General features: G+C 43.4%; 1 protein-coding gene across 1 annotated transcript in view; it reads left to right on the forward strand.

Moving 5' to 3' along the window:
• Nucleotides 1–23797, forward strand: part of SLC23A3 (solute carrier family 23 member 3) — a 32042-nt gene extending 8245 nt beyond the window's left edge. The window contains exons 2-10 of the mRNA XM_073634309.1: nucleotides 2336–2409; nucleotides 7055–7236; nucleotides 12368–12491; nucleotides 12586–12778; nucleotides 15390–15643; nucleotides 17459–17564; nucleotides 18230–18397; nucleotides 20692–20787; nucleotides 22975–23797. Of these exons, the coding sequence (XP_073490410.1) occupies nucleotides 2336–2409; nucleotides 7055–7236; nucleotides 12368–12491; nucleotides 12586–12778; nucleotides 15390–15643; nucleotides 17459–17564; nucleotides 18230–18397; nucleotides 20692–20787; nucleotides 22975–23279 (1502 nt within the window). The 3' untranslated portion in view covers nucleotides 23280–23797. The remainder of the gene's footprint in view (nucleotides 1–2335; nucleotides 2410–7054; nucleotides 7237–12367; nucleotides 12492–12585; nucleotides 12779–15389; nucleotides 15644–17458; nucleotides 17565–18229; nucleotides 18398–20691; nucleotides 20788–22974) is intronic.
• The last annotated feature ends 4156 nt before the right edge of the window (nucleotides 23798–27953 follow it).

Here is a 27953-nt window from a genome sequence, read left to right on the forward strand (position 1 = left end):
TCCAGAGGTTGCAAGGGTCTCCTTCAGCTGTGGTTGATTGGCCATCCATTTGATGGTGCTTGCATAGTTCCAGTTCCAAAACCATCGGCATGACCCAACTATTTTTTTAGCTGTCTGGAACTATGCAACCACCAATGTAAGAGATATTTTTGCCATTAACCCCTGGTGAATTGGTTTTTGCAAGGTGTCCCTGAGAACTAAAAAATATTTTAGGGGTTCCTCTGGGGTAAAAACACAAGCCAAAAGCTGGTTGACACAGGCTCTAAAAAAGAGAAGATACTGTCTCTGTGTCTCTGCTCTTCTTCACCGTCCCCACTCAGTTACCAGTTACATAGTAGGCGAGGTCGAAAAAAGACACAAGTCCATCATGTCCAACCTTTGTGTCTCTGCTCTTCTTTACTGTGCCCACTAAGTTCCTATGTTTCTGCACTTCCTCACCATCCCCACTCAGTTCCTATGTCTCTGCTCTTCTTCACAGTCCCCGCTCAGTTCCTATGTCTCTGCTCGTCTTCACCGTCCCCACTCAGTTCCTATGTCTCTGCTCGTCTTCACTGTCCCCACTCAGTTCCTATGTCTCTGCTTTTCTTCACAGTCCCCACTAAGTTCCTATGTTTCTGCTTTTCTTCACAGTCCCCACTCAGTTCCTATGTATCTGCTCTTCTTCACTATACCCGCTCAGTTCCTATGTTTCTGCTCTTCTTCACCGTCCCCACTCAGTTCCTATGTTTCGGCTCCTCTTCACCATACCCACTCAGTTCCTTTGTCTCTGCTCTTCTTCACTATACCCGCTCAGTTCCTATGTCTCTGCTTTTCTTCACCTTCCTCGCTCAGTTCCTATGTCTCTGCTCTTCTTCACCATCCCCGCTCAGTTCCTCTGTCTCTGCTCTTCTTCATTATCCCCACTCAGTTCCTATGACTCTGCTCTTCTTCACCATCCCCGCTTAGTTCCTCTGTCTCTGCTCTTCTTTATTATCCCCACTCAGTTCCTATGTCTCTGCTCTTCTTCACCATCCCCGCTCAGTTCCTATGTCTCTGCTCTTCTTCATTATCCCCACTCAGTTCCTATGTCTCTGCTCTTCTTCACCATCCCCACTCAGTTCCTATGTCTCTGCTCTTCTTCACCGTCCCCACTGTTCCTATGTCTCTGCTCTTTTTCATTATCCCCACTCAGTTCCTATGTCTCTGCTCTTCTTCACCATCCCCGCTCAGTTCCTATGTCTCTGCTCTTCTTCATTATCCCCACTCAGTTCCTATGTCTCTGCTCTTCTTCACCATCCCCACTCAGTTCCTATGTCTCTGCTCTTCTTCACCGTCCCCACTGTTCCTATGTCTCTGCTCTTTTTCATTATCCCCACTCAGTTCCTATGTCTCTGCTTTTCTTCACCATCCCCGCTCAGTTCCTATGTCTCTGCTCTTCTTCACTATCCCCACTCAGTTCCTTTGTCTCTGCTCTTCTTCACCTTTGCCACTCAGTTCCTATGTCTCTGCTCTTCTTCACCTTTCCCACTCAGTTCCTATGTCTCTGCTCTTCTTCACCATCCCCGCTCAGTTCCTATGTCTCTGCTCTTCTTCACCTTTCCCACTCAGTTCCTATGTCTCTGCTCTTCTTGACCATCCCCACTCAGTTCCTATGTCTCTGCTCTTCTTCACCTTTCCCACTCAGTTCCTTTGTCTCTGCTCTTCTTCACCTTTCCCACTCAGTTCCTATGTCTCTGCTCTTCTTCACCTTTCCCGCTCAGTTCCTATGTTTCTGCTCTTCTTCACCTTTCCCGCTCAGTTCCTATGTCTCTGTTCTTCTTCACCTTTCCCACTCAGTTACTATGTCTCTGCTCTTCTTCACCATCCCCAGTAAGCCCCTGTGTCTCTGCTCTTCTTCAACATCTCAATTCAGCTTCTTAATGGGAATATTGAAGAAGAGCAGAGACACAGGGGGTGAGTGGGTCTGTAAGGAAAATTGAATATTTGAAAAGGTCATTTACCAGTGCTGACATGTACCCTGTGGATTTATGTGAAGTAGGAATTATAAAACCGGGTCTGCTTTAATATCAGTAAAATATTTCCAAAGAGCTTTTTATAGCAACAGGAACAGTAGGACTAGATACAAGAATAAACAGAGAGACTGCAGCTTAATCCTTTTAGTGAAAACATGCCTGAAGCCGATGTTCTGGTTCCATTGTGATTACTCAGTGAGAAATATGTGTATTGGCTGTTCCCTAGAGTCGAAAGTTTGTAATAGAATTATGGAATGTGCCAGCAGAAAATTAATACAATTAAAGAGCAAATTTGGATTGGCCACAGTCTTTTTTATTAAATGACTTTGTTTAACTCTTTCCAGATTCCCGGGGTCAAGAAAACTGTACAGGGAGTGAATGTGGACAGCTGCAGAGTGACATCCAGCCAATAAGAGAGGTCAGTATGGTATTGGAAAAGGGTATGTGTTGTGTGTGTGTGTATTTGTGTTGTGTGTGTGTGTGTGTGCATTTGTGTGTGTGTGTGTGTGTGTCTGTGTGTATTTGTGTTGTGTGGTGTGTGTGTTGTGTGTGTTGTATGTGTGTGTGTTTTGTGTATGTGTGTGTGTTGTGTGTGTATTTGTGTGTGTGTGTGTATTTGTGTGTGTGTTGTGTGTGTGTGTGTCTGTGTGTATTTGTGTTGTGTGGTGTGTGTGTTGTGTGTGTGTTTTGTGTGTGTGTGTGTATTTGTGTGTGTCTGTGTGTGTTGTGTGTGTGTGTCTGTGTGTATTTGTGTTGTGTGGTGTGTGTGTTGTGTGTGTGTGTGTATTTGTGTGTGTTGTGTGTGTGTGTCTGTGTGTATTTGTGTTGTGTGGTGTGTGTTGTATGTGTGTGTGTTTTGTGTATGTGTGTGTGTTGTGTGTGTGTGTGTATTTGTGTGTGTGTTGTGTGTGTGTGTGTCTGTGTGTATTTGTGTTGTGCGGTGTGTGTGGTGTGTGTGTTGTATGTGTTGTGTGTGTGTGTTTTGTGTATGTATGTGTGTTGTGTGTGTGTTTGTGTGTGTTGTGTATGTGTGTGTTGTGTGGTATGTGTGTGTATTGTTCCCAGGTCTCTTTGTGGACTACAGAACACCTCCCCTCTATGATGTAAAGAAGGGGTAATGGGGAAGGGCTTTGTAGTACTATTTTAGGGTGCCAATGCTGACCCCACATACATACCATACCATGAGTGAGCGTTGTCACCCTAGGACAGGATGTTTGTTACTGGCAGGATCTCTTGGTGAAAATAAAGTGAAAAAAAGGTCTTAAAAAAAACAAAAGATAATGCAGCCACCACAGCTAAGGACCTGTAGACTCCCCAGCGCGCTCCCAGCACAGAGACCGGTCTCTCGCTGAGAGGCCGAGGTCTTGTACTAATGGTCGGGATGTAGGACTCCCAGTTCCCGCTCACCTGATCGCTGTAATAGCCTCTGATTGGCTATCACAGTGATCAATCACTGTGCAGCTCACCCCTGTGTTTTCTTTGAATGGAGAAAAAGATACATTGTATACATACAGAATCCTATATAATACATTGTATCTTTCTCTACTTGCAGCGGTGATGTAAATGTAAATGATGTAAACAAACAAAAGTGTGTAAAATTAATAAAAAACAACCAAACGAAAAAACTCCAGAAAAACAAAAATAGCTAGATTAAGGCTTGACCTAGGTCAGTGTCAGCGTTAGTGTTAGGGTCAAGTTAAGGGTCAAAGGTCAAGGCTGGGGGTCAAAGGCTCCGGGTCAGTATATTTTTGGTAGAATTTAAAAAAAAAGTAACTTTTTTGAAATTAGTATCAGTGTCATTTAGTGTCAGTGTGTTTTAATTCGGTTAAAAAAAGCAAAATGCGCACTATTGTTTCTGGGCTGTACTACTGGTATAAACCACAAATACCGTACACATATGTGATATCACTGCGATTGTCAGGAGCAGGAGAATTTACTTTGGGTTGTTATTTTAGTAGCAAGAAATCTACAGCTAAATTTTAAAAATATTCTTTTATCATTTTGAGCCAGTTTTCCTTTGATAATAAAAACAAAAACAAATGAAAGCCCAATTTGTTGCGGTATAATCCACCTGGAGGCACAAAGTCAGTTAGCCAATCAGAGGAGAGATGGGGCGGGACCAGGTTGGGGCTCCGTGTCTGTATGGACACATGAAACTGTGACTCGGCTCGGGTGCCCCCCATAGAAAGCTGCTGGCTGTGGGGGCACTCGGCAGGAGGGAGGGGCCAGGAGCAGCCAAGAGGGACCCGAGGAGAGGAGAATCTGGGCTGCTCTGTGCAAAACCATTTCACAGAGGAGGTAAGTACAACATGTTTGTTATTTATTTTTTTTTATAAACAAGACTTTACAATCACTTTAAAGTTGGTTCATCATATTCGTGGCAAAACAGTGTCATTTTTTTGTTATATTCTTAGATTGCTATCTGATCCTATATGTAAAGGGTACAGTGAAACAAATCCTCCTACATAAGTTGTATCTATCTATCTGCGGTCCTCTCTTCTCTATGTCTATTCAAAGTGCTGAATTTATAAAGCTTATCTGAGAGTTCAGGAAAAGGGGGGAGGGGATCTGAAATTACACTCTGCAGAGCTCAGTAAGGAGAGCTCTGAGAGCTGATTGGAGAGAAGAGACACGCCACCTGCACACAGCACACAGGAAAATTAAAATGTAATTGTAAAATCCACTTTGAGCAAACCTGTATTGAGGCAAACATGTAGGCTGCCATTGTTGACCTCTTAATGAAGATGCTAGTTGCCTGGCAGTCTCTAAATTCCATACCTTTGAAATTATCGACCATCATATAGCAGGTGAAGTCAGAGCCAATTGAGCTCCAGATTTTATTTTTGCTCAGCAATGCAAAAAGTATTAAAGCCATCAGAACAACACTGAAAGTATGCAATTAGTATTTTTAGAAGGAGACGTTAGCAGTGGGGAGTGGGAGTGGTTAAATAGTTTAGTAAAAGACACTGGGCAGGGCTGACACCACTCAATGCCTAGAAATACTGTTTGTTGTCAGCCCACAACTGGACTTAGGAGCTGAGTGCATTTCTGGCCGGTCCTCAGGCATTATTCTGTACTTCCAGGTTTGCTCAGCCACTTATTTACCACCATACATCTTTAAACATACTAGTGGACGTTTATTTCTGCAGTGCCTTTTATAAACGGCACTGCAGGAATCACCCCTGGGTGGCTGCTGTGTCCAATAACAGCTGTGAACCGAGCTGTCCAGTTACAGACACAATGTACAGAGCTGATCTGAGCTGCTCTGTAGCACCTGAATGCTGTGATTCTCAAATGTAACCAATATGTGGTTTACATTGGTAAGTTCGCCCCTTCCTCTTACAATGAAGGAAGGAGGAACTAACAAATGAATGAATCAATTAGAACAGCAGCAGCGGTTGTGGGTTTGTTTTTAACCATTTTACCCGTCATCTCCTATGTGTTAACCTCTTCACCTCTCTTATCCTGTACATCTGTACACTAAAGGAGAAGTTTGGCTGCACCTCTCCTATGGATCACAGGAGTGCAGTTCCTCCTGCACTCCTGTGACCCGTTTTCAGCAGACTGAAGCCCACTGCCAGCTGATGTCACAGAGCCGGTCCAGGCTCGGGCAAGATCGCAACAATGAAGTCGAGATCCGCCCACATGCCTGGAGCCACTGAGAGCCTGAGCCAGCCGTTCCCACCCCCTCCACAGCCCAGCGCTCCAGTGAGTGTGTGTGTGGGGGGAGGGGGCAGAGCAGACAGCAGTGACTGACAGTCAACAGCTCTCTGCTCAGGGAGCCCTTAGAACCGAGCGATCAGCAGTGTTTGATTGCTTGGTTCTGTGTTAAAGCTGGCGGGGGGGACAGATGCAGCATCCACCTAGGTAAGTATGATTGTAATGGAAAAATAAAACTCCGTAGTTCTCTTTTAACCCCTTACCTCCTTCTCCCTCTGTGTATGGCATATACAATTATTGTATCTAGCAGTGGCGGCCAGTGGTCATTTTTTTTGTGGGGGCGGCAAACAGTAACACCCAAACCCCCCCCCCCCCCGTCGGTCGGTCGGTTGGTTGGCGGGCGGGCCTGGTGCACTTAGACCATCTATGCAGCACTTCATCGGAGGCCTCCCTTACTCCTCGACGGCATCAGCGACAGCTTTCCCTTCCTCTGCTCTCCACGGACATCGACGGCTTCCATTTCCTGCCTTCTCTGCAGCCAATCGGGAGTCTTCTCCTTTCGGCCAACCGGAAAACAGGTCTCAGACATGCTTCTGATTGGCCGGATTGAGGATCAGTGTTACAACAGCAAATATTCATTCGCTGTTGTAACACCTGGGTGGGCTCATGGCGCAATGCTCTGCGCTCCAAGCCCACCCTATTTTAAAGCCTATTAGAGCCTCTGGCTCTAATCAGGTGCTTCAAAAAAACATCCCCCCCCCGCTGTAATTCATGCGCCCGGCGTCCTCAAAGGGGCCAGACGCATGAATAAGGGGTGGCCGCGGCGGCCGTGGGTAGATTCATGATATGCATGAATCTATCCATCATTCATATAGGGGGTGGCGTGGACAGAGGGGGCGGCGCCCGGGCGCCCCCTAATGGATGGGCTGCCACTGGTATCTAGTGCACCATTACCAAGCTCCATGAATGAATCCCCTCAATACCAGCCTGGTATAAGGTTCAGTTGGGTCCAGGGTGGAGTTATTGTTGGTCAAACTATCACAGCACTAAAAATTTGAAAATGAAGGGTAATGGAGGGGTATTACAGGCTGGTAGTTTAGTGTTTAATGGATAATACATAGAGAAATGTTGTATATGTTGGGGTTTTTTTTCGGCCTCAACATATGCTCCAATCCATCTCTGCATTTGGACTGTTTATGGAGGCCATTATACACCCGGGGTGAACCTACATACTCTGTGTAGATTGAGCCTTGGCTGGATTCGGGGTGCTATCCACCCACTCCACAGTGCAGCCCACTACTCACACTATCATCAATGTTGTGATCCAGATCTTATACCGGCCAGCTTGACATTTCATAATCGGGTACAATACCTACTATTGTATTTCATTTTTTTTTTTACAGGTTTCAGGGGCACTACTAGTTTCAGGAGTTCTCCAGGTTCTTACAGGAATCTTCGGGCTGTGGGGATGGATTCTGCAGTTTTGTGGCCCAATGGTCATTGCCCCGGCGCTGTCCATCATTGGCCTCTCCTTCTACAAGCCAGCAGCCCAGCTCTGTTCTTTCAGCTGGAGTATCTCCTTGAGGTAAGCCTAATCCACTCCTAATAATGGTGCATCCAATCGCTTCTAGAAGGTTCGCTAAATGTAGATATTTTTATTTGCAATTAACCTTAAGCACTTGCTGCCCAACGATGTACCCCTATGTCCTCAGGTTTGAGTGGTTATGCCGGGGCTGTGGCTGTAGCTGCCGTCATGACCATCTTTTTTTGTTTTTTTGTTTTTAGCTGGCGATGCCGTACAATGTAAAAGCGATCCAAACAGTTAATTAGCCGCTGGATTGCTTTTAACATGCAGCGGAAGGGCCCCCCCTGCCGCCACCTTCCGGTGCCTTTCCGGGCTCTACTGTTCCATTGGGGAGACCGGGACTGAACCCAGCTTACCATAGAGATGATCAAGGACAGGAATGTCCATGATCATCTCTATGGTATAAGAAACTGAAGGTGACAAGATGTAAACAAGCCATTACTGGCTTGGGAAAGCATCAAATCAAACCGATCTTGGTGTGATCAGATGCTTTTAAAGTGCAGAGGAGAGATATGGGGTCTAATAGACCCCAGATCTCTCCATAAAGAGGACCTGTCACTGCTCCAGCTATCACAAGGGAAGCAATAAAAGTGATAAAAAAAAAATTACAGTGTAAAAAAATAAAATAAAATATATGTCAAAATAAAAACATTTTTTAAAGCACCCCCATCCCACTGTGCACGCATGCAAAGGCGAACGCACGCGTTGGACCAGCATGCATACGTAAACAGTGATTTCATGTGAAGTATTGCTGTAAATGTCAGAGCAAGAGCAATAATTTTAGCACCAGATCTCCTGTGTAACTGTAAACTGGTAACCCGTAAAAGCTTTTAAAGCATCGCATATGGAGTTTTTTTTAAGTACAGTAGTTTGTCGCAGTTACGCAAACATGCACAGTATTAAAGTGTGACGTGTTAGGTATCTATTTATTCAGTGTAACATCATCTTTTATATTTCACCAAACAGTTGTGTCTTTATAATGTGTTTGTGTGCATTAAAATTCATTAAAGTGTATTTTTTCCCCAAAAATTGCATTTGAAAAAACGCTGCACAAATACCATGTGGCATACAAAATTGCAACACCCATCATTTTATTCTTTAGGGCCTCTGCTTAAAAAGTATATATAATGTTTGGGGGGTACTTTTCTTGCCAAAAAATGCAGAATTTTACCTGTAGGAGAGGAATGTCAGAATTGGCCTGGGGGTCAAGTGGTTAAAACACCTAAATGTTCCCCCACTATCAGCTGTGGTGCTGTAGCAGATGGCAGATGGCATCTGTTAGTACAGGTTTAGAACAAAGTTGTGCAAGTACAAACTTTACCTGCGGTGCCATCTTGTGGTGATATTTAGTATTACAGCACATATGATTTAGCTGGATCTCAATGGCAAGGCTCTGATGGGAGCACTTCATGTTACTAAGTACAAGCAGAGGCCAAAGTCATATCCTTTTATCCTATTTTATTTTATTTTTTTCATAAAAAATAAGTTACCATCCACAGTATATCAAAACATCCAGGACTCAGCAAAGAACTCCGAAACAAAAGGAAGTACACAATTCCTGCAGCAAAGTATTAGTTGTCATGCATATTGTAACTTATGTTTACAAAAACATCTCAAATGGTACAAACCATGAATCTGGAGAGAAGCTGTCCTTTTAAAGGGAAACAAATAAAGTTTTGGGTTTGTGATATTTAAAAAAAATTTAAGTCAATCCTTTTTTTAAACAGTTTTAGATCTATTTTTGTACTTTTAATATACAATATTTGTTTTAGAAATACACATTTAGTACATGCTGCTCCCAGGATGCAAGATGTACAGAGAATCATTGGTTTTCTAAAGCTGTTTGCCTTCAGGCTCTCTCTTTCTGATTCTGATTGAAACTTTGTATAAAGCTCTCCTTAGCCGGCAGAAGGTGAGAAAGGGGTTACTCCTCCGGATCAATTGGATCTCCATTTAAGTAAATAACGGGCATGTTTTGTCCTGTTATAGAGCCCTAAGCCCCCCATGCATTAGCTGTAAGGCTAGGTTCACATCTGTGCGGGTGATTGCTGCTGTGGGAACAAACCTGTTACCGCAGCCGCCCGCACAGAAAAACGCACTGGAAATCACTCCCGCACTGGGAACTGCATTTGCAGTGTGGGCTCTGACTCCAGAAATGGAGCAGGGTCCTTACCCCTGCATTTCAGGAGGCACAGCTGCCTATTCAAATGAATGGGCTGCCACGCCTGCGCAAATTGCGGCTCGCAGAGCTGCACAAATTGGAACCTAGGCTTAAATTAAAAAAAAAAAAAAAAAAACATATATGCAATGTTTGTATTCACTCGGCTAAAAACGAAGAAAAACATTCTTTAACAAATTTGTATTTTTTAGCTAACATTGTCTGAATGGCTGTCACAGTGGTGACATTATCAGGAGCCGGTCCCGCCGGCTTCCAGTCATTACTGCAGACTGTCTTGTCTGTCTTGACAGCTCAATGATTGTGCTGGAAGCCCACAGCGAGCGCTCTCTCAGCACAGAAATCTCAGCCGCCCCATGCATTTATGTGGCATGTGGGCAATTAACCACTTAACGACCGGAAGGATTTGCCCCTCATAATGACCAGCCCATTTTTTGCGATTCGGCACTGCGTCGCTTTAACTGATAATTGCGTGGTCGCGCGACGCTGTACCCAAACAAAATTGACGTCCTTTTTTTTTCCCACAAATAGAGTTTTCTTTTGGTGGCATTTGATCACCTCTGCGGTTTTTATTTTTGCACTATAAACAAAAAAAGAGCGACAATTTTGAATAAAAAACATAATTTTTTTACTTTTTGCTATAATAAATATCCCAAAAAAAACCCAAACAAATTTCTTCATCAGTTTAGACCGATATATTTTCTTCTACATATTTTTGGTAAAAAAAAAAAAAAAAAAATCGTAATAAGCGTATATTGATTGGTTTGCGCAAAAGTTATAGTGTCTACAAAATAGGGGATAGATTTATGGCATTTTATTATTTATTTATTTTTTACTAGTAATGGCGGCGATCTGCAATTTTTTACGGGACTGCAACCTTGCGGCGGGCAGATCGGACACTTTTGACACTTTTTTGGGACTAGTGACATTTATACAGCGATCAGAGCTAAAAATAGCCACTGATTACTGTATAAATGTCACTGGCAGGGAAAGGGTTAACACTAGGGGGCGATCAAGGGATTAAGTGTTCCCTAGGGAGGTGTTTCTAACTGTGAGGGGGAGGGGACTGACAGGAGGAGGAGAGAGATAGCTGTTCCTGATCACTAGGAACAGACGATCTCTCTCTACTCCCTTGTCAGAATGGGGATCTGTTTGTTTACATACACAGATCCCAGTTATGGCTCTCTTTGGAGCGATCGCGGGTGGCCGGCGGACATCGCGGACGCCGGCCACGCTCATCGGCTCCAGGGTTGTGATGCAGGCACATGTGTGTGCCACCTATCGCTCTTAAAGCAGAGTTCAACCCAAAAGTGGAACTTCTGCTCATTTGTCCCCTCTCCCCCTCCGGTGCCACAATTGGCACCTTTCGGGGGGGGGGGGGGGGGGGACAGGATACCTGTCTTAGACAGGTATCCTGTTCCCACTTCCGGGAGTCCGGGCCGCGGCTGTGTGACATCACCGCGGGGCTTCCTCCTCCTCCAATCTCTGTTGATGGGCCAGTAGGAGAGAGGAGCGGGGCCTCACGCATGCGCAGTAGGGTTCCCAGCGTGAAGCCGTAAGGCTACACTGCCGGGTACCCTTACCTGCAATGGCGGCGGCAGCACCCGACAGCTAATGGAAATATCAGCTGTGGTGCTGACATTGCTGGACTCCAGGACAGGTAAGTGTCCAATTGTCAAAAGCCAGCAGCTGCAGTATGTGTAGCTGCTGGCTTTTAATTTTTTATTTTTTTGGGGGCGGAACACCACTTTAAGGCGGCCAACGTGCACCTACGGCGAATTTTATTGCCATCTCTGTCCCTACTGGTTAAACTTCTCCCCATTTCCTTTTAGGACAGGAAGTGACGGGAAATCTCTCCAATAAGAACACTGACAAAAGCACATTTTTAGTAATGTAAGAAAGTGCTTGGAGCTTGGTACAATGTTTTTATTACTGTCTGTGCCTTCCTGTACTAGTGATAACCACAGCCCTCATTTCTTGTACGGGTGTCACAGAGACGGGAAAGTAAGTGAAACTCTCCCCAAAGGGGTCACAGACAGAAAAACCTGTTAGGAATTTTAACTGTTCTCCACTGTGTCTAAAAGTTAAAAAAAAAAATGGCTTGAGCTATGCCGCGGACACACGGTCAGATTTTCCGATGGGAAATGTTGGATGTGAGCTTGTTGTCGGAAAGTCCGACTGTGTGTATGCTCCACCGGACATTTGCTGTCGGACTTTCCGCCAATAAAATGTTTGCTAGCAGGTTCTCAAATTTTCCGCCAACCAAACTTTGCTGTCGGAAATTCCGATCGTGTGTACACAAGTTCGTCGCACAAACGTTCACGCATGCTCAGAAGCGGTCGGTCTTGTAAAGTAGCGCTCGTAATGGAGAATTAACAATCGTGACGCGGCAAATTATGAAATCTAGAAATGCAGCGCACAATTCTCTTCTTCTTTAATGGGATAATAATGAAGCTGCTTTGCTGGTGATACTGATGGAGTTATTGCAAACGAATTTTCAAAGGCTTTTTTTCAAGTGATATCAAGAATAATAATAATAATAATAGCGCTAAATGAAAAACGCAAAAAGAAAAGCACGAATCAACACTCACCAAACTTCTACTAACACAAAATTAGCAGAAGATGCCCAACGGGTGGCGCTAAAGAGCTGAAAAACCACGTAGTACGTCACTACGAATGTTGGCCAACATTTGTGTGACCGTGTGTATACAAGACAAGTTGGAGCCAACAGCCTTCCGACAAAAGTTCACGGTTTTGTTGTCGGAAAGTCCGATCGTGTCTATAGGGGCATTAGACTTGAAGACAATTTGCTTATTTTGTCTTATACAGTATGTACTGAAATTCTCAGCATACCCCAGTTCCTCAGATGCGACTTGGCTGTTTATCACAGCCTCTGTGTAGTCTTATTTCTCTTGAGCCTGACTAGGAAATATCTCTAATATTTGTCCTTCACAGCCTCATCGCAGCGATCACAATTTTGTCACAAGCCCTGCGGTCTCTTCACTTCCCCGTGTACATCTGGAATAAGAAAGGAGGAGAAGAAGGGAAGAAGTTTGCGCCGGTCTTTCGCATGTTGTCGGTAAGTTCAGGGCCCTTGTCTCACAGTTCTTCATACACAGATGGGCGCAGTGCAGCGATTTTATATTTCTCTCTATTTATGGTGATTATGACAGATGTTCCTCTGCATCTCTTGTATCTGGATGGTGTGCACGTTCTGGGTTCCACATGAACAGATCGAGTTTCCAAGTAATTTCCGCCTGGAGCAGAACACATCTGGATCCTCCACCATCAGAACACGTATGTTTACAGCTAATCGTGGAGGAAACACCACGGAACTGGCCCCATGGTTTCAGTTTCCGTCTCTAGGTATGAATTTATAAAGTGAGCAAAGGTATGGTAAAGGGCCACGTGTGAAGTTCACTATTTGGTTTCAGCAGGATGTGGGGGGACATCCTTCAAATCAGGGGTCTCCAAACTTTCTAAACAAAGGGCCAGTTTGCTGTCCTTCAGACTTTGGGAGCAAGACTGTGGTCAGTGGGAGTAAACAGAGCCTCGGGCTTGGGGGTCAGTGGAAGTAAAAAGGATTACATAGCACCTGTAGTCAGTAGGAGAAGAAATAATTCCTCAGTATTAGCATTATTGGGAGGAATAGTGCTCCATCTTTGGTATTACTGGGAGGAACGGTGCTCCATCATTGGTATCAGTGGAAGGAATAGTGCCCCGTTGTTGTCAGTGGGAGAAGTAGTGCCCCATCATTGATATTAGTGGAAGGAATAGAGCACCATTATTGGTATTAGTAGGAGGAATAGTGCACCATTATTGGTATTAGTGGGAGGAATAGTGCTCCGTTGTTGTCAGTGGGAGGAATAATGCCCCATCATTGGTATCAGTGGGAGGAATGGTGCCCATCATTGGTGTCAGTGGGAGTAATAGTGCCCCATCATTTGGTATCAGCGGATGGAATAGTGCCCCGTTGTTGTCAGTGGAATGAAGAGTGCCCCATCATTGGTATCACTGGAAGTAATAGTGCTCCATCGTTGGCATCAGTGGGAGAAACAGTGCCCCATCCTTGGCATCAGTGCGAGGAATAGTGCCCCATCCTTGGTGTTAGTGGGAGTAAAAGTACCCCATCATTGGTATCAGCAAAAGGAATCTAATTCATTCCAAAGGTGTTCTATCAGGTGGAGGTGCAGTCCAGTCAAGTTCCTCCACCCCAAACTCGCTCATCCATGTCTTTATGGACCTTGCTTTGTGCACTGGTGTGCAGTCATGTTGGAACAGGAAGGAGCCATCTCCAAACTGTTCCCACAAAGTTGGGAGCATGAAATTGTCCAAAATGTATTGTTTTGCTGATGTCTTAAGAGTTCCCTTCACTGGAACTAAGAGGCCAAACCCAACCCCTGAAAAACAACCCTGCACTATAATCCCCCCTCCACCAAATGATTGGGACCAGTGCACAAAGCAAGGTACATAAGCACATGGATAAGCAAGTTTGGGACAGAGGTAATTGACTGGCCTGCACAGAGTCCTGACCTCAACCTGATAGAACACCTTTATGATGAATTAGAGCGGAGACTGCGAGCCAGGCCTTCTTATCCAACATCAGTGCCGGGCCTCACAAATGCGCTTCTGGAAGAATGGTCAAACATTCCCATAGACACACTCCTAAACCTTGTGGACAGCCTTCCCAGAAGAGTTGAAGCTGTTATAGCTGCAAAGGGCGGGCCAACTCAATATTGAACCCTATGGACTAAGACTGGGATGCCATTAAAGTTCATGTGCGTGTAAAGGCAGGTGTCCCAATACTTTTGAAAAATATAGTGTATATAAGAAATATTGCATGTGCAGTTTGTGTAGTTTGCTATTCAGCCAGGGAGTGGAGACCTTGGCTAATTTCAGTGCTCTCTCCTCCTACTAGATTTATTTAAAAAAAAGCCTGGCGCTTACAGACATCTAAAGATCAACATGAATCATATACAGTGGAACCTTGGTTTACGAGTAATGCGGTTAACAAGCGTTTTGAAAGACGAGCAACTTTTTAAAAAAAATTCTGACTCGGTTTGGGAGAGTTGTCTCGCAAAACGAGCAGAATTCAAGCTAATGGGGTGTGCAGTACGTCATTTGGCCAGAGGTGCAGGGGAGCTGGGGACACTCGGAACGGTTCGGAGCCATTCAGAGCCATTCAGAGCCATTCGGAAATACTTGGAACCAATCAGAAATACTCGGAAACACTCAGAAATACTCGTAAATACTTGGAAACACTCAGAAATACTCCATTCCCGAATGTTTCCGAGCTTTTCCGTGGCTTTCCGAGTTCAGCCGAGCTGTCCCCGAGTATTTCCGAGGCTCTACGGTGCCCCCCACCTCTGGCCGCATGCAGTATTGCATGTAATAGAAGTCAATGCGTGACGAATTATCTTCGTTTCCATTGACTTCTATGGGGAAACTCGCTTTGATATGCGAGTGCTTTGGATTACAAACATTCTCCTGGAACGGATTATGCTCGTAATCCAAGGTTCCACTGTACATCAAACTGAATGAGTCAGAGTAATGACTCCCTTTGGAGACCGCTCAATATAGTGAGTCAGCATGAGACAGCAGTGCCTGGAAGAGAGCTACTTCTGCTGCTCTTTAGCTAAGCCACAGTGCTTTAGGAATTCTTTATCATGAGATAAATTATAGTTTGTGAAATATATATATATATAATATTACACTGTATATTTGTTATATAAAACATGAGTTAAATAAAGTTTTTTATAGGCTTTAAAAGTAAAAATGATTTCTTCCCAGGTCTGTGTGACTCATATTTTACCCAATACTTACCGTGTTTCCCCGAAAATAAGTCCGGGTCTTATATTAATTTTGGCCACCAAAAACACAGTAGGGCTTATTTTCGGAGTAGGTCTTATTTTCGGGGAAACACGGTACTAGTTTTTCTGTATTCACTAATTACCTTTCTTATCTTCTGTTCACACAGGGGCCTGGGGATGGCCACGGCTCAGTCTGGAGACTCTCGGTATGGGCATTGCCATGACCCTGATCTCCTGCCTGTCTTCCCTTGGGTGTTATATCTTATGTGCCCGGATGCTGTGTTGCCCCCCTCTACCGTTTCACTCCTGTAACCGTGGCATATGCATGGAAGGGGTTGGAAATATCCTCTCCGGAATGTTGGGTGGAATGAGCGGCGCTGGATCCAACATCCCCAGTGCTGGCGTTACCGGAATCACCCAGGTACTTAAAGCTCCCAGTGACGCCTGAAACCTAAAATCCTAACCAGTCTTGTGGTTTTGCAAGGCAGGACTTTAAGTCAACATCTTTTAACCGGATTACTTACACATATAGTGGGCAAAATAGTAAACTCGTTATTTGTTGCTTGTCTTTGACTTTTTGTCATGCTTGTGAAATATTCATCGAGCCCATTGGGAAATTAAATAGTAAGTTATGAATGAATTATATGACTATCTGTAACTGTGGACTGCCGTGTATGGAAATCTAAAAGTGTGAGCAAAACCTAAAGGAGGACCTTCACCCATCCAATGCCCTAGGCATCATATCACTACTCCCCTCTCCACAATGTCAAATGTAAAAAAAAACAAAAAACTTTTTTTGCTTGCTTTACCTTTTTTCAAAAAATGTTTTAAGTTACTCCATATACACCCCCCCCCCCGGCCGCCATTCTCACCTAGGCAAGAATGATGTCTTCTGTTCTCTGATGCCTCCTGAGATATGCACATCACATTTTCCAGGATGCTTCAGGCTCCATTTACAAGGCTTAAAGTGATTGTGAAGATTAATTTGTTTTTCTTAAAAATAGCAAACATGGTATACTTTACTACTTTGTACAATAATTTTGCACATGGTAGCCCCAATCCTAGACGTGTGCAATGTATTTTGGTCCGAATGTAAATTCGGACATATTTTTGGTTATTCGGAGATTCGGATGTATCTGAATCTCCAAATGAAATAGTAACGAATTTTGTTGAAATTCGTTTCATTTATTCGTTTGCTAACGAATTCCACATTTTCGAAAAACAGTTCGAATTCGGATAGGTCGAAAAATTTTCAACCGATTTGAATTCTGTTTGAAGAATAGCTGGATGTTATGGAGCAAACGTGGAAGCCGCCACGTCCTTAACCACCGAGAGCTAAAATGTAAACAAAAGAACAAAAGAATGCTGGTAATAGAAAAGTCAGAAAAATAAAAAAAAACAGTGTGGGATTCCCATCCCCCCAATCCATACCAGGCTCTTCTGTCTGGTATGGATTCTAAGGGGAAACCCACGCCAAAATAATAATAGTAAAAAAGAAAAAAAAAATCAAAATGCCGCGCTATACTCTGCAATCAATATATATCTTGTGGGCTGTGGGTTAGTGCAAAAATACATATCCAGTGTTCCATAATAAACTAAACAAGTACATAATACAATATATTTCTATTTCATACATGCAAAAAAGTGCTACTGTGCTAACGGCATAAGCAATATATAAAATTACACATTTAGAAACGTATTAAATAAATAATTTGTTCTGTCCCATATGTGCACTGTCCTGTCCCCTCCCCACTGCGTGTCGACACAAGGATCACGTGTCTTCCTCAGAAATACCCCTGAGGAAGACACGTGATCCCTGTGTTGACACTCATTGGTGAGGGGACAGGTCGGTGTAGGCAGTAGCAGCATTGCATAAGCCCCTCCACCCACAGACCCCCACAACCACAGTCCAGGCAGACCCGGCAGAGCCCGCCCCAAAGCACCCCCCCATGTTGAGGGCATGTGGCCTGGTATGGTTCAAGAGGTGAGCAGGGCTGGGCAGGGGAGTATGTAAACTGAGCACAATGCCCCCGGATGGGTAAGAAGGGGGGGGACAGGGGGGCATACTGAATGTCTTCTTTAAGCCTTCATGTCTCAGCTAAAGTGTAATAATGTTACCGATGTTCCTGGAATACAGTATATGAAGGCTAAGCTTACTCTTTTCAACTTCTGTAATCCAGGTCAGGATTGCATGACACATGACAGGAAAGTGACGCTGATGTTTTTTTTATTTCAGGTGGGTTCCCGTCACTCCAGCCAGTTGAGTGCAATACTCTTCCTTCTCTTGGGGTGCTCTCCCCGGCTGTCCCAGGTGCTGATGACAATCCCTTTTGCTGTCCATGGTAGGTTTCTTCTTTCATGTGCATTTTGATTACTATCTGATAACCTGCTAGATATAAGTTATGGCACGAGCTTGAATGGATAATTTAGCATTTTTCATGATCAAGTCAACTGCTTTTTGTAAGGAAGGTTTATATAGCTACTCTGGACACTTTATAAGCATTTCCCATAAGGTGAAAATAATTTAGTGAGATCTACTTTGCAGAGGGAGGACAAAGAAATGGAGCCTGCCTGCACAGCCTGGTCACCCACGCCATAGCACCCAACAGCATCATGACACTGTGCGGATGGCTGACTGCATCCTACTAACCGATGATGCTGGATCACCAGCTTAGAAGATTCTGGTGCCAGGCCAGGGACAGCATTCTTAACAAGGGAGAGACTTTTTATCTGGGTCAACCTCTTAAAATCAGGGACTGTCCCTGGAAATTGGGAACATCTGGTCAGCCTACCATAGCACAGAGTGCTGCTGCTTCCAGATGTGAAGTTTTACTGCATCTGAATGCTGCGTTCCAGCCGCTTAGCTGAATGAGCCCCTAAACTCACACTCAATTAGCTTGTTTGGGGTTCCTTATTGTGATGTCCAGATAATTGCAGCTTTTGTAGCCTTTTTGACTATAGCAACCAATCCTCCTGCTTAAATACCTTATCTTCCTTCTTCATTTAGGCGGCACGTTGTGTCTGACATTCTCCATGGCGGTGGGCGGAGGGGTCTCCTTCTTTCAGTATGCAAATATTGACTCAGGAAGGAACATCTTCATTGTTGGCTTTACAATGTTCATGGCTCTGCTGGTGCCTCGCTGGCTGGAAGCAATGCCAACCAAACTGAACACAGGTGAGAAAAAAATCTGCAGTAGCGGAAATACTAGTCACAGCATGTCTAATCCCAATTACCATACCTATACACAAGGCATGGCTACTGTGGTACTACACAACCCACACGCTTTGAGGTTGCAATTCCAAGCACAAACCACAGTTGGGAATTGTTCATATTTTGTATTCATCCTCACCAAGTGTTATACAAGTTTGGAACCTGCAACCAGAACATGCAGTAGATTGTTGCTTTGTAAGTCATAGGTGCTAGGTTAGGTAAATTTAGTTATTAGCTTACTATAAACAGTTGAGCTGCATGTGATTATTTTGGTCTGTTCTGTGTCTCACTGGCTGCAGGGTTGACTGCTTCCCCCTGTTTTCTTTAGTTCAGTCTTATTTTATTGATGGGAACAAAAAGGGAAATGCATTCCACATAGACAACATCAATAACAGTAGTAAGTGATGACAATAAAGCAAATGTATAGGGAGGTTACACATGTAGTATTGTATCAAGTTCGTTATGTGTGTGTCGGAAAAAAAAAAAAAACATTAATTAGAACAACATGTTGAGACATAACATGGATAACTAAAGGGCCCTCTCACAGCAAGGGAGAGGATTTCGTGTAAACATCATGTATTACTACAATTAAACTTATTCTAAAAACCTGTTATGCTGTAGAGGATTTGTCTGTGAGGGTCATATTTTGCATTTGGAATAAGTATTTGATGGATTCTGAGGAGTACATTTATACAAAGAGGAGAAGGATTTGAGAGAAAGTAGGGGAAGCAGAAAGATTAGGAACAGGAGTCGCTCCAACATGGTCATGAGGTGGTGTTGCCTAGGTTGCCCTCTGCCCAGGAGATGAAGTCTGATGAGTAGCGGAACATGGACCATGAAGTCCAAGTAAGAGAGAACTGATCGTCTTTATTCGATTCCTCAGCCAACAGACGTTCAAGGTCTCTAATGCGGTCCACTTCAATAGCCCACTCTCCCAGGGAAGGTACAGTCCTCGACTCCCAATAACGTGGAATCACTATTCTGGCCGCGGCCAAAAAGTGACACAATACATCTTTTTTAATGACCTGTTTTCTTTAAGGGTTCTGGAAAATAGTGGCCTGGGAAAGTCAAATCAACAGCTGAATATTTATCAGCAGGGAGCATGAGTTTTGCTTCATGCAGAGTTATGCCGCGTACACACGGTCAGACTTTTCAGCTACAAAAGTCCGACAGCCCGTCCGTCAAACTTTCGACAGACTTTCGACGGACTTTCAACAGACTTTCAAACGACTGGACTTGCCTACACACGATCACACAAAAGTCAGACAAATTCGTACGTGATGATGTACACTGGACTAAAATAGGGAAGTTGATAGCCAGTAGCCAATAGCTGCCCTAGCGTGGGTTTTTGTCCATCGGACTAGCACACAGACGAGCGGATTTCTGGGTCCGGCGGAGTTACGACGTAAAGATTTGAAGCATGTTCCAAATCTAAAGTCTGTCAGATTTGCGACTGGAAAAGTCCACTGAAGGTCTGGTGAAGCCCACGCACGATCGGATTGTCCGCCGGATTTGGTCCGTCGGCGTCCGTCGGACAAGTCCGGTCGAAAAGTCTGACCGTGTGTACGCGGCATAATAGCTCTGACTCATCAAGGGGTGCTTCAGACCTCTTAAGAGAGACCGCTGCTTCCTCACAGAGAGCAAGGGTCGATCTCTGCAGCAGGAGACAGTGTTTGCTGCTTATGTGTGGATGTTTTATAAAGAAAACAAGTTGTGTGACTTTGGACACACTGGGGTTGATTTACTAAAGGCAAATATACTGTGCACTTTGCAAAGTGCAATTGCTCCAGAGCTTAGTAAATGAGGTAAAGCTTCACTTTGCAAAGAATATCCAATCACATGCAAGGAAAATTAAACTGTATTTTTGCTTGCACGTGATTGGTTAATGGAAGTCAGCAGAGTTTCTGTTCATTTACTAAGCTCTGAAGCAACTGCTCTTGCAGAGTGCAACTACACTTTGCAAAGTGCCCAGTCTATTTGGCTTTAGAAAATCAACCCCTTTGTTTTTATGCATCTGGAATGTATTTGGCTGAATGAAACTTAGACGTTTATTTGGGCTTTAATTTAAACAGAATGATCTCCAGGGTTTGAATTACTGTAGCAGGAACATGAGCCTGGCCAAAGCTAGAGACTGCTAGGAAGGGTTCCCTGCGCTCTGTATTATGTAGGTGTTATAAACATATTGTTAATGATTATTCTTCCACTTATAATCAGGGATTGTGTGTATTCTGTTCATCTGTTACTGTGTCTCCATCCAGGCTGGCCTGCAGTGGATATGCTCCTGCTCTCTCTTCTCACCACCCCCATTTTTCTAGGAGGATTATTGTCATTTATTCTAGATAATACAGTGGAAGGTGAGAGATAAACCCACCACAGTATATACAGTATGTGCTATACACCTTGTGTTTCTACCTTAGTAAAAATGTAAAGTCAGATATTTTTACCTATACACAGGGTTTTTTTTGTGAGAGAATGGGTGCACCCCACATCCCGAACACTGGGGATGGCCAAAAGTGGAGGTGGTCAATCAAGGTGCAATACTACAAGCCATAGGCCATGTTACTCCACATCGTATGCTTGTAGTGTTGCATCTTTTGCCCCTGTGATTTGCTATTTTTTAGGCAAAAGAAACTCTGGGGGTACACTTTTTTTTTTTTTCAAAGAAAATTTTTATTGTTACTAGACATTGGAAGGCACAAACCGTAACAAGAACATCACAGATTTGGTCCAAGGAAAAAGAATACAAAAGAACAGTAGTACATCCAAAAATGGGTACACAATATGCAGAACATAAACAAATAGCATCAAGACGAAAAATGGAAGGCGTGGACCAGTTGTATCCCCCCTAGTCCAGTAAAGTTTTTTTTTTAAGGTTTAAGATTCACCTCAATTAAAAAAAACATAGTAGAACCAATATAAAATGGACCCCCCCCCCCCCAAGAAAGAACAAAAAGCATTCACAAAAAATAATACTTACATCTTACATAGAACATAGGTCCTTTAGAGTGTGTAAGACTCCCATTGATGCTACCCAGCTATATCTCTATAGTCCATTTGCACCTTCTCCCCTTATTCACTCAAACCTCAGATTCATCCTCCAGGGTTTCCGTAGAATCAATCCAAAGGAACCACACCTTTCTGAATTTTTTTGGGGACCCACGGGCCTCATACGTCCTTCTGTATAGTGAAAGATCCACATTAACTAATCTTTTCCACATCTCCAAAGTTAAGGTTTCCACATCAATTCATCTCCTGGCAATAAGTTTATGAACATAGAAAAATAGGAGTCTGAGAAACAGTTTTGTAGCTTCATCCATCTCCTCATGCTCAATAACTCCCAAAAGACCTAAAAGGAGGTTACAGTTATTGGGGAAGCCAAAGGTGTCTGCTATGAATTCTGTCACCTAAGACCACAGAGGCCTCACCTTGGAACACTCCCACACTATGTGAAAGAAGGTACCCCCAACACAACTGGCATTCATGACATATCGCAGAGTCCCTCTTATGCATATGATATAGACGTGCGGGGGTATAATATGTCCGGGGTAAATATTGCAATTGAATCATCCTATTAGTAGAGGCAATAACTGTGGGTAAATACGCCCTGGGGGGTACACTTAAGAAAAAAGTGGTTTGCTCCCTTATTAATTCGTTTTTTTGGTCGAAACGTTTGGGACACAGGTCTCTGGCAGGCAACTTGTGAAGGACTGGTTCCCTTAGCTAAAGCAGCCTCCGTTCTTTTGTTTTGGGAAGTTTTCATGGACGTTTGATAGGATGCAAACATTGTAGGCCTTTGGCCTGTTGAGCGTTACACAAGTTGCGGTATTATTGACTGTACTATGACTCCTTTGCTGTGTCTGAACTGCCTTTTCTATGTTATGGCGTCTGTATACGCACTCTTTAAAACCCATGCCTCTTGCTAAATAAAGAATTTAAAGAATAAAGAAAAAGAAGAAAGTGGGAGCTAAATCAATGTTAGTGTTAGTGAGGGCAATAAAAGCCAAGCATTGGTATCAATGGGAGTAATAGTAGCTCCCAGCATTGGTGTCAGTGGCAGCGATAAAACCTCCAGCACTAGTGCATTACTATTTAACTCATGCAAGCATTGGTCAATGGCAATGATATTTAGCCCCCTCCATTAATGGTAAATAGCAGTAAAATGTATCCCCCCCCTTCTTCATTGGTGGTGAGTGGCAGTAAAATGCACCCTTCTTGCATTGGTGGGGAGTGGCAATGAAATATAACCCCCCAGCATTGGTGGTGAGTGATTGTGAAAGGTAACCTTCCTGCATTGGTGGTGCAAATGGACCCATCAGTATGCAGAAATGAACTAGGGAAACTGGAGAAAACCCATATAAGTACAGGAAAAACTTTCAAACTGGTGTAAATTAACCAGTTCCCCAGTGTTTATATAGTGCCCAATTTTTTTTTCCCCATTCCTTACATCAGTCTCACCTTTCTTCTACTGGTTTTAACAAGTGCTTTTGCTGGGTGTTTGTCTTCTTTACCAATACTTTTTTTTCTACCTTTTCTGCATACAGGATCTTTGGAGGAACGGGGTCTACATAAAAGCATTTCCCTCTGGCTATCTACCTCCGATGACAATACACGCAGGGGTCAGGAAGAGCAGCTGGCACACACTTACGGGCTTCCTCCAGTTGTGGCTCGCTTCTTTCCCACTGTGTACCCTTTTACCCAACTGTGCCCCCCTCCATCTGAGACGGTGGTGATAACAGAGGGGGAGGATCACAAACTGTTACCAGTAGGAGCACCAGTGACTGATGGTGAGCAGGGATTGCTACCAAGGACAGAAAACTGTGGTTCTGGAGCTGGAGGATCTGTATAATGGACTTTATTTATATCTTGTGTAATTGGAAATGGTACTGATATTAAACTGGTCTGTGGAGTCAATGGATGAAAATTCCAAAGAAATATTTCTGACCCAAGAAAATTTGGAAAGTGTACAGAGTAGTACAATGTCTATCAAACCAGGTGACTAGCAACCTCCATATTGATGTTCTTACCTCTTTTCTATATATATATATTTCTCTTGCGCTACCACTATATGTGTAAGATGAATATAACCGATACTGCTGCCTTCACTTAGATACCATATCCATAACTATTAATGTAATAAATAATAAAAATATAGTGAGGCACTGTAGGTATATAAAAAATTCCCTGATGACGTCAGAACGCACTGACGAAACCGGTCGGACTTACCGAACGTGACACGCCACTTCCGTTCGCTACGCAGCATCGTAGCCACGCTCATTGTTTTGTTTGTCCGCACAAACCCACATGTGGTTAATTCGGTTTTTAGCCTGTTTTTAGCTTGCGTTAATAAATTTTTGGCATACCTCACGATGGGAGTTTTCCACTCATTTCCTTCCCATTTATGGCACTAACGGTCTTCAATGACCCATCGCTATCCAAGGAGTTCACTTGAATCCATCCAAGCAGTTACAGCGTTTCCTGAGTCCCAGCACCTGAACCAAGCCGTTATCGTGTCAAGCTTTCTGGCTGTCTTTGACGCGCTTTTGACTCCTGTCATGGGAGTCACCACAATCTGGTGAGTAGGCTGTGTGGCCGGTGATGCTGGTGGATTACTGTTCCTTGATGTTTCGCTGATATCTAGGAGGATTAATCCAGAAGATAGTTACACCATTTTTGAACATTATTTGTTTTTTGAATGTTTTTTGAATTTTTTGGCAAATTTTTGTATTGTTGTTCTTACTTTATTTTAATATTTTGATGCTCTATTGCTTTCTGACTTCACTTAGCCGAAAGCTATTTATGATTGGCACTATTGACACATAATTTGTGTGATACTTGGTATTTGCACTTGCACTTTAAAGGGAGCACGGTTTGTAATTAATTTGTTAATTATTGTCTTTTCATAAAGTGTAATCGTGTGTCCTTTTGTGAATAATAAATGTGTTCCTGTGTTTATATAATTAATACGATGCTTTAGTAAACCATAAAAATGACATCTAAATTGATGCAATTTAAAGTGACTCAAGTGTATAAATCCTGAACAATTATAATTACTGTGCTTAACCATCCTGTGCGAGTCAAATTAAAGAAAATGGTAGATGAACTCATAATAAATATTTCACATAAAAATATATATATATTGCTTGAATGTCCAATAGTCCAGTGTATCTCCCGATTGTACACTAAATAGTAGTACAATAGTGTAAATCTTTGGAAATATTCCTTAAAAAAAAAAAACAATCCTTCAAATATTCTGGGTGATTGTGCTCTTTTCCTTCACCATTAGTTGTGACACTTTATGACATAGGTGACAATAAATCCTGCTTCCCGTGTCACCTTTGTGCTCTTTAGCCTCTCACCTTGATTCTGTTCAAAGCCAGCCTGAAGTGTGCTTCCATGGAACGTGTACTGACCTCTCAGGTTCCTCTATGGGGATGTCCACTGCTCTGCTCTTTCATATACTGGGTCTTTGTTCCTCCTAAGGGGTTCTCTCTGGTATCCTCTTAATAGGGGTATATGGAGAAAGGAGAATGCTCTCGTAGTGTAGTACCGTAATCAGTAAGTTTTATTGAAATAAAAAATGTATTACACTCATATTTAAATCAATCGGACAGCGGCATAAATCCACCAGTGCCAAACTCGTTCCTAAACGGCGTCACTTCCAGTGTGCCTCCACTCACTCCCTATGCGTTATGTCACAGTCACGTAACTTCATCAGGGGATAGTGAAGGCTAAGGCAAGTGTGTTTAAATAGTGTATTGAAGTCATCAATTTTGGCCATTTTCTTGAAGCCCTGTGTTTGCATATCCAGGCGGTCATTTTCCAATGGATCCCCACTAGTATTTAAAGATGCCTTCCTATTGTTAGTCTATTATTTACTTGGCTCTATTATACAAGATTGTCGCACTTAGATGTAAATTCCGGTGTCACTGCACTCAATTATCCAACCGTTCCCCATCTCCCGGGGCAATGTATGGGATGTGGTCTCTATTGCTTCCAACAACATGGAGGACGGGAGGAAATAGGCCAACAATAGGAAGGCATCTTTAAATACTAGTGGGGATCCATTGGAGAATGGCCGCCCGGATATACACACACAGGGCTTCAAGAAAATGGCCGAAACTGATGACTTCAATACACTATTTGACCACACTTCCCTTAGCCTCCATTATACCCTGATGAAGTCACGTGACTGTGACGTAACACGTAAGGAGTGGAAGCACACCAGAAGTGACGCCGTTTAGGAACGAGTTAGGCACTCGTGGATTTATACTGCTGTCCGATTGATTTAAATGTGAGTGTAATACATTTTTTATTTGAATAAAACTTACTGATTACGGTACTACACTACGAGAGCATTCTCCTTTCTCCATATACCCCTATTGAGAGGATACCCCAGAGAACCCCTTAGGAGGAACAAAGACCCAGTACATGAGAGAGCAGAGCAGTATACATCCGCATAGAGGAACCGGAGAGATCACTACACCTTCCATGGAAGCACACTTTAGGCTGGCATTTAACAGAATGAAGGTGAGAGGCTAGAGAGCACAGAGGTGACACGGGAAGCAGGATTTATTGTCACCTATGTCATAAAGTGTCACAACTAATGGTGAAGGAAAAGCGCACAATCACCCAGAATATTTGGAAATATTCCTTAATAAAACAATCCTTCAAGGATTTACACTATTGTACTACTATTTAGTGTACAAATCGGGAGATACACTGGACTATTGGACATTCAAGCAATATTTATATATTTTTATGTGAAATATTTATTATGAGTTCATCTACTATTTTCTTTAATTTTACCTCGCACAGCATGGTTATTGTTTATGATTTATGCACTTGAGTCACTTTAAATTGCATGAATGTGGATGTCATTTTTATAAAAGCATCGTATTTATTATATAAACACAGGAACACATTTATTATTCACAAAAGGACACACGATTATACTTACCTCTTTTCTGTTGCAGCAAGCTGTGCAGGTTGTCTACATTTAGCTGTGCAATTTAATATGTACCAAAGTTAGACCCAGTGCACTCAGTACTCAGCACTCTGTAACAGAACAGGTCAGACACACCCCCTCTCTCTCTGCAATACAAGTCTTCGTGAGGACAATTGTGATGAGGGGTGTGGCCGATACTCAGCTCTACCAACATAGAGCACTGAACTGTGAGAGCATGGAGCAGCATTTTCACTGATACAAAAAGGTAATTTAAGACATTTCCAAGCAAACTGCAGTCACAAATTAGAACGTGCTGGAGTACAAGACGGGTAACTTCAATTGGACTTTAAAGAAGAGTTATTTTTTAACCAATGAATTTTAAACACAGGAAAAACAAGAACAAAGGGTGCACCAGCCTTGCAAATTAACTTAAAAACTCTTTTATTGACGAAATAAAACAGATGTCTACTCACAAACAGCACATGGGATCAACTCATCAATATCCACAGTGACCCGCACATTTTGGTCCACTGCGCCAATCCTAATGTAGAGAAAATACTTTACATGGCTGGCGTGTTTCGATGTTAGGTGTCCTCTTTCTCAGAGCCAAAACTCTGGCTCTGAAGAAGAGGGCACCCACTCTCGAAAGGCGTCAGCCATTTGAAGTGTCTTTCCTAAGTTGGGATCGGTTGGTGCGCCCTTTATTCTTGTTTTTCCAGTGTTTTTTTTTAGGCTACCCCAGTCCCCAGGGGGCTGCAAAGTCTTGCCCAGTTTCAACTTGTCAAAGACCTAAAGTCCTCCATTGCTAGAACATCTACCTTGAGCGCAGGGGGTTGTTCATTGTGCTTGTATTTGACTTTAAACAGGGATCTGAGCCTACCTCTGAGCCAGTGACAGCATAAAGGCTCATCTTTGTTACTGATGTTGTTTATTGACATATTTTTGCTAATAATGATCTGTAAAACGTGTGTCACTATTATGCAGTATATTGTATGTGAGTCCTCTACTGCACCACATTTGGGTTTCTCATGATAACATACCCTAGTTGTAACTGTTCCTTGCGTGGTTCAGTAAAAGAGTGAGTTCTCTAAAACAGTGGTTCTTAACCACCATGTCATGGCCCACTGCCGGGCCATGGCCACCCCTCTCCCAGGCCTCCAGCCAGCTGCAGTTTCCTTACCTGCCCACAGTGCCTTCCAGCTCACATAGTGCCCCCCCCCCCCCCCAACCTCCTATAGTGGCCCACAGTACCCCTAGGCCAACTGAGAGCCTTCAGCCCACACAGTGCCCCCCAGTATGCTGCAGAGCCTCCAGCCCTTCATAATGCACGCAACTTCCAACAGTTTCCCCCACCCTCTCACAGAGTTCCTCAAACCCTTCCAGAAACCGCATCTCCTACAGAGCCACCATGTCTGCAGCAGAGTCCTCTAACCCAGCGTTTCTCAACTCCAGTCCTCAAGGCGCCCCAACAGGTCATGTTTTCAGGATTTCCATTATTTTGCACAGGTGATTTGATCGGTTGCACTGCCTTAGTAATTACCACAGCTGTTTCATCTGACGGAAATCCTCAAAACA

Source organism: Aquarana catesbeiana, linkage group LG06 (assembly GCF_042186555.1).
Source record: "Aquarana catesbeiana isolate 2022-GZ linkage group LG06, ASM4218655v1, whole genome shotgun sequence".
NCBI lineage: Eukaryota > Metazoa > Chordata > Amphibia > Anura > Ranidae > Aquarana > Aquarana catesbeiana.